Consider the following 7,367-nt stretch of genomic DNA (forward strand, 5'->3'; position numbering starts at 1 on the left):
CTGTGTCTACCTCGAACCAGACGCACTAGATGTATCACCCAGTTAAGGGCAAAACCTCTTCATGTGCCCCGCCTGCCCACATTGATAACAAGTGAGGGGTTGGCCTCCCCCTTGACTCTGGCCTCATGAACGAGCCGAAAACGGTGCAGATCATTGCCCTCCTCCTCTCTGCGGGCAAGCTGGAGATATATAGCCCACCTAGCCACACTTGTAATATGTAACATTGCCCTGACTGCCTCTCACAGAACCCGAACTTGGCATTAAAAAGATGGACCTCGACTAAGCTCCCTGGGACGACTAGGGGTTAGAACCCCTTTGTCTCTTACTATCCCCTTGAATGTCCTAACTCCTCCTAGAGCCCTTCATCATCTCTTCCTCCATCTGCATCACGGTCTCCAAATGAGCCGCTGCCTCCACAAGGCGTCCATAGTCCCTAATCATCGACTCGGCTACCTTAAACATGAGCTCAGTCTTCAATCTCTTCTCAAACTCCAAACAACGGTGCTCCTCTGTCGCCACTAACTCTAGTGCAAACCTAGATAGGCTAGTGAATATGGCCTCAAATTCGGCCACCGGAGTGTTCAACTGCACAAGCTTAAAGAACTAGTCTCTCAACTTCTCTCGAACCGTGGGAGACAAAAACTCATCCTGGAAGGCACTGACAAAGGCCTCCCAAGTCACCCCAATGCATCCACGCGTATACTTCCACCACTGACCCGCATCTCCCTTCAGTTGGAAGGATGCCAAGGTCACTCTCAACTGGTCGTCCTCGATGCCAAGCATCTCGAATGTTTTTATCATCTATTCCAGCTACTCATCTGTCTTCAATGGCTCCTTAGGATCACCCACAAATTCTTCTGAGTTTGACCAAAAAATCTCTCGCTTTAAGAAAAACGGCCCTGCCTTAGTTACTTGGGGCTAGACTGGATTCTCAACTCTGAGGATGTCTATGGATTTCCACAATGCTCCAGCCATTTCGCGGGCTAAGGCGTCCATGGCCTGTTGACCCACTGGTTTGGCCACATTGGCCTGACCAACCCATTTTTCCTGTGTCGAAATTTCATCCGGTAAAGGCACTTCATGCCTCCTAAGACTACCACGCCTACCCCACTACGTCTATGTCCTAACATCCTAATGAAGGTAACAATAGAGATTAGCACATTTACAAATATGCCGAAGCTAACTTACTCATTTCCGAATGCGGTGGACAACAATAATTCACTCCACATAAGCACGTAGTCACATAAACACATACGAATTTCATTCTTGGATAATGACCGTCCCACGACATTGCTAGAGTTCCAATTAGAAACAGCAGTGATCAAGTGCTTTTCTAATAGGACTTCTAGAAATCCGTAGACCCAATCAATATCTTAGGAACTAAATTCTATACTCACATAATCACATACATGTTATCACATAACATACCATACTTACTAATGTCTCTATCAAGCGAGATAAACCCATTGTGGTAATAACCACTTCCCACGTACCCAAAATATTCAAACCCGGTACGCTCTGATACCAAGTTGTAACGCCCCAAAATAAATAGAATAAACATGTCTCATAAAAGGATATAAAGTTGAAACAAGATATTTTCATTAATCAAAGTTGGTATACAAAAGATGACACATGCATTATACATTCATAAATGGTTCATCCTGAATCTACAGCATGTGTTACAAATAGTAATAAGAAATGAAAGCTAAATGGATATCCAAATGCCCTAAAAGCTTACATCTTTCCAAGACGTGTTTGGTTACAAACAAAATGAGTCAAGAGCTCAATACAATTAAAGCCCTAGGCTTATACAAAAGTAAAACACAAAATAAACAAAATGAGTCTTCAGCCCCACAGTCCTCCCAAACTGAGTCTTTGGCGAAGGCATATCACCAACACCTGAAAATGGTTTTTCCCAAGTAGGGTGAGCTGAAACCCAGTAGAAACAATCTAACACAATATATGAATCTTAACAAAGATATAAGCATGATGTGCATATACAATGCCTGTGATAAAATCTTTCATAATTTACAAGATCATACTATGCCAAGTTTTATATCTCATTTTATTATTCATATCATTCAATCAACCAATACTGGGGATTCAACTCATTGAATTTCAAATCAATATAATTATCATACAAACTTAATAATTTGTCATTTTACAGAAATTTTGTCCGTGGGATTGGCACCTATGTATATAAACGGTTTTCGGGACTTTCACCTTGGACACACAAGCCAACTTAATTTACTGGAGTCCATCCATTTTCTCCTCCCGACATGGAGTACATCCCCTTTCTCCTTCCAAACATCATACATATATAATGTATTAAAGCACAGTCATATTCAATGGCAATCAATAAAAAATTAATTCTAATTCACCTAATCCTTATATAATTTATACAACAATCATAACTATCTTCCACCAATAGCTCAAAATAGATATTTGTAAACAGATATACAAACTTCAAGACAAATAAATTATCTAAATTTCCATGGGTGAGAGGCAATACATATCTAACTCCACCATTCATATAAACATGTATCCGATTTCACATTCCCCATACCAATTCCATTATTTATACCAAATAATTAATTTAAACTATTTAGGTCAAAACTCCATTTTCTCTTAAAATTCAATCCACGTGTTAAAATCATCAATTTTTTCACACAACACATCCTCACATCTACAACCACAATCATTTTCAATACTTTCATTTGAAAATCTCTCTTTTGATTTTAAACCAAAACTTTAGATTTGTCTAAACTCCTTCAAATCCCACCATTGGTTTACACAATAACAAATAACTAAGTTAAAAATCATAGGAGAGTGTAGAAAGTCTCTACCTAAGTTTAGAAAACCAAGGAAGAAGTGGAGAAACTCTAAAGATGCCGAAACCAAGATTGATTCGGATCAAAACGTAGCTCTCGAGGTGCTCTACCTTTTTAACAAAGGCACAAGGGTGGAGAAATCACTAGATCTAGATGAAAAAGTAGAGAGAATGTAAGTTTTAGAAAGAGAGGATCTCAACTTTAAGGTTTAGAGAGAAATAGATCCGAAAAAGTGATGTAAAATGATTTTTTTTATGAACTGATATACGCACAGTTTGCTCAAATGTAAGAAGTGACGCTCGAGCGTTAGACACAATAAGTTGTTCCGCTCGTTCAAGCGCAAGAAGTGACGCTCGAGCGCAAAATACACATTCTCAGTAATTTTGCAAAGAACAGACCAACGCTCGAACACAAGAAATAGCTGCTCGAGCACAAAAAGAACTGCTCGAGCGTAGAATACATTCTCCCAGTAATTTTGTAGACCTGCAAAAGTACTAAAAGTTTGCAAAGCCCTCTCGAGCGTAAGACTCGAGCGCAAGAAGTGCTGCTCGAGCGCAAGAGCAAAATTCTAGACGACAAGAGTTGGGAAACTAAGCAACCAACATGTCCCAAACACAACTACAACAACCCAATAGCCAAGATTAAGGGAAAAACAAGGAAATCATGGCATAATCAACAGTACAGAACTATGAAACCCGTATCCATAATGTAACAGGGGCCGGGTCAAAACCAAAATCGGTATAACTTAATTCAAAAAACTCAAACCAAACACACACACTGTTATTTTGTTTTGGATTCACATGTATAAGTAATGAGATTGTTGAACATTCACAAGCATAAGCACTCCGGAAACCCAAAACAGACATTCATAAAATACAAAAAAAAATATATTTGAACACCTGGAATATTTGTTGAATCCAGAGTATTTACACATTGTAAAACCTTAAATATCACATACAAAAAAGGACAGATTATTTAAAAATACCCAATGGAGCAAACTTGTTCCATGATGATTTATGCTGGTTTCCAAACAGTCAGTATCTCCCGAAACATCTCTGACACCAGTTCCCTGTCTGCCTGCTTGAAAAAGTGATTAATTTCATCTCTAACATCATAAATCTTTCCAAAATCAAACAAGTACATTAAGCATCCTTTTTTCAACTTGTCCAGCTGGTAAAGCCATGCTTCCTGCAACCGCTCAAGGACATTTCCCGAATTAATGTCTTCCAAGAGGCTTTCCTCGCAAGAATCTTTCAGGTTTTCAACGTCATACTTGTTTGCCGCGCCCAGCAATGCCAGCCGGTGCTTCCAGAAATCCTCTTGTTTTATGGTTCCATACAAGTAACTAAGAAGAGCCATGCAAGATTCCTGTGTCATGTCGTCTATGTCAATTGTCGATGATTTTTTCTCCTTTAGGTTGTGCAGAAACATGCTCTGGAATACAGGAGAACTCGCAGCGAGTATAGCCTTGTGAGCTCTTAATGTGCCCTCAGCAGTGTTGATGGTGACATCGGCATGGATAGCCTCATTGAGCATACGAGATAGGCATTGAAGACTGCTTTGGGTTGAAAGAGATTGCATCCTTCCATCACTAGGCCAAATTGAGCTGGCTTCCCCACCCTGAGGTTAGCAAGGAAAGGATGAGAAATTAAGATCAACTTGTTTAATATAGGCACTGTATTCTGTGGGTGATTCTCAGTAGCCAATCATAGTAAGAAGTTGCACTATTTCTAAATGTGCAGATCTAAAATGCATTTGATTCCTCAAAAAATCGAAGATAGGCATAACAAGGCATAATAGGCAGATTCTCAGTCATAAACTTTTTGTTTGTGTGGATCCTAATATATGCTTCCAATTCATTATTGACTGGAAAGAAGCTTTACAAACCAAAACATAAAATCACATAATCTAACAATTCCAATCCAATTTAACTTTGAAATGTGTACGACACAATAGATGACTAGACAGAGAACCTCACATTCATTGAGCACAATTTCAGGTCCAAAAACTCAACATCGATGATGAAGCGACCAAGAAAAGTCGAATCCACTGGCCAGACAAAGTCATCACTAGTCCGAAGTAGTCTCTCATGAACTGCAACATGAAAGCAATATAGCGTAATTGGAAATATATATTGCCAAAATGTCTTGTATTAATGGGTCAATTTTAAGAAGGGAAAAAAAAAAAAAAAAAATCTTTTGAAAGCTATATTGCAAAAAAATTTAATCACTCTTAAACTCCTTGTGAGCAAAGGCAACACCCAAAGTTTTTGGCTGGTTCTCACATAGGAATCCTTGGAAGAGCATATTATATGCACAGGTAGCACAATTGACCCTACTGTATATAGACTTACAACTTCATACATTACCACAACTAGCAAAAGGAAACCAGGTTGAAAGCGGAAAAGGTCACAACAAAGCATATTACTAAATTAACTAATTAAAAGGATTGAAAAGAACCTCCCTAAACCACAGTTCCCTAGAGTGACTGACGAGCCGCATATACTTGCCAATTACCATACTACCTAATAAATAGAGTTGTGGAAAGTTGAGAATAGAAACCCTTTCGATAAGAGGCTACCAATATACCATCAGCCCAATGTGGATAACTAATTACAAAGTAAAACAAACTAGGCCCACCACCACTTTATAAAAGAACAATTGTTGATGAAAATAAAGGAACAATGCAAAAAGTAAATCAGCCATGTTGGATAGCTTGACATACATTTTTAAGCCCATTTCCGATCAGCTTAGGCTTTTGAGAAAATTAGCGACTTAACATGGTATTAGAGCTCAAGTTGAAAGGTCTTGGGTTCAAGTCACTCCATTGGCATTTAGTATTCTGCTCCAGTTTGGTTTCTTCTTATTTGATTGGTTCTTTCGAGACAATTGGCAACTTAACAAGTCATATGGAGTAAGTACTTTAAACAATTGCTGAGAATATTTGGAAATCACTTAAAATTGAAAAGATTTGATTATGGAATTGTAGGGCAGGACCCCTTTTCCATCTTCCTTAATTTTCTCTTTTTTTCCTTTTCTTTTCATGAAAATAATTGCTTAGCTTATTTTGGTAAAATTTTTATTTTAACCAACACTTCGATAATCTTAAAACAAAAGGGAAAAATTGCATCAACAGCCCAAAGACTCTGCATGACTTTCAAAGTCATAATCTTTTTGCTTCAACATAGGATATAAACATCAAAATTCCAACCAAAATAGGCTCTCATATGTTACCAAGACAGCATCAAAGAATATATATATATATATATAGAAACACAAGACGTATGAGAAATTGGAAACCTGGAGAGATGTAGAGTTTGCGATTAGCGCCCGTATTGGAGACACGGAGAACAAATCTAGCGATGGGAGGCTGTTCTTTGGAGGCACGAGACGGCTCTGGAAAGAGACGAATGTAGAGGTACCGATTCTTCTCAATCGACAAGTGCCTGAATTCGAATCAACCACCATACAAATCAAGTTATACACTAGATATATATATATATAGATAGATAGATAGATAGATAGATAGAGAGAGAGACAGAGACAGAGACAGAGACAGAGAGAGAGGTGGGGGGTTACCAATTCCAAATTCCGACCTTGAAAGGATCGGACTTTCTGTAAGTGGAAGGTCCGAAGTTGTCGATCCTCCACTGAGCCAATCTCGAAATAGTCTCCACCTTCGAATCGGCAGCCATAGCTCTGTCTCTCTCTCACTTTTACCCTCTACGAAGCTCTCAGTTCGATTTATAGAGAGAGTTTGTCCGTGTCTGAGACGAAAACCAATTCACAAAAAGAGAGAGAGAGAGAGTGAGTTTGACTTGTTGCAAATAGCTTTTGACGCATATTTGTTATACAATGATTCATCCCCTCAAACGGGGTTGGGAATCGGGAGATCAGGAAAAAAATAAAAAAATAAAAAATAAATAAATTAACCAATCAAATGCAAAAAGGTGAAGGGGTCAACCTTTATTATTTGTTATAAATAGATTTTTTTTTAAAAACAAAAAGAAAAAATAAACATGATTTGGACGCTTCTATTTTCACACCTCATTCACTCTTTTCAAAAAATTCTCAGGTCATAAATTTAAAGATTGATTTAGAATGAGGTAAATAAATATATTTTTTAATTTTTTTTATAAAATGATATATAAAATATAAAGAAGAGTTATTAATTAATGTGACTTAAATAAATATATTTATATAAAATAATATACTTATATAATTTAACTCAAATAAGACTTTAAATCATAATTTTATTTGACGAGAGTTCAATTGTTAAAATACTTTATCTAAAAAAACAAATTTAGATAAAATCATAAAAATATCCACATATATATATATATATTAAACGATGACTAAATTCTCAAATACATCACATTCTGTTTCACACACTTCCTCTCCAAACCCTAACGCTCTCTCTCTCCCGTTAGCTTTTTGACCCATATTTGTTATATTTCATTAAAATACTTTATCTAAAAAAATAAATTTAGATAAAATGATAAAATCATCCATATATAAATATATTAAACGATGACTA

The 7,367-nt window shown here is 37.2% G+C and overlaps 1 protein-coding gene across 1 annotated transcript; it reads right to left on the bottom strand.

Moving 5' to 3' along the window:
• Nucleotides 1–3,696: 3,696 nt before the first annotated feature.
• Nucleotides 3,697–6,782, bottom strand: LOC114293040 (BTB/POZ domain-containing protein At1g21780). The gene is made up of 4 exons (XM_028237060.2): nt 6,410–6,782; nt 6,131–6,276; nt 4,810–4,925; nt 3,697–4,451 (listed from the first exon to the last, which is right to left on the bottom strand). The coding sequence occupies exons 1-4, from the start codon at nt 6,523–6,525 to the stop codon at nt 3,846–3,848; spliced, it is 984 nt and encodes a 327-aa protein (XP_028092861.1). The 5' UTR covers nt 6,526–6,782; the 3' UTR covers nt 3,697–3,845.
• Nucleotides 6,783–7,367: the final 585 nt, after the last annotated feature.

This window comes from Camellia sinensis, chromosome 3 (genome assembly GCF_055761805.1).
Source record: "Camellia sinensis isolate YWXY chromosome 3, ASM5576180v1, whole genome shotgun sequence".
In the NCBI taxonomy this organism is placed as follows: Eukaryota; Viridiplantae; Streptophyta; class Magnoliopsida; order Ericales; family Theaceae; genus Camellia; species Camellia sinensis.

What these genes read in the sequence shown, in the direction of transcription:
- LOC114293040 (XM_028237060.2), bottom strand. Translation starts at nt 6,525, where the DNA reads ATGGCTGCCGATTCGAAGGTGGAGACTATTTCGAGATTGGCTCAGTGG. An exon ending in CAAACTCTACATCTCTCCAG is followed by an intron (nt 4,926 to 6,130) that starts GTTTCCAATTTC and finishes TTCATGTTGCAG; the next exon opens with TTCATGAGAGACTACTTCGG. An exon ending in TGAAATTGTGCTCAATGAAT is followed by an intron (nt 4,452 to 4,809) that starts GTGAGGTTCTCT and finishes TGCTAACCTCAG; the next exon opens with GGTGGGGAAGCCAGCTCAAT.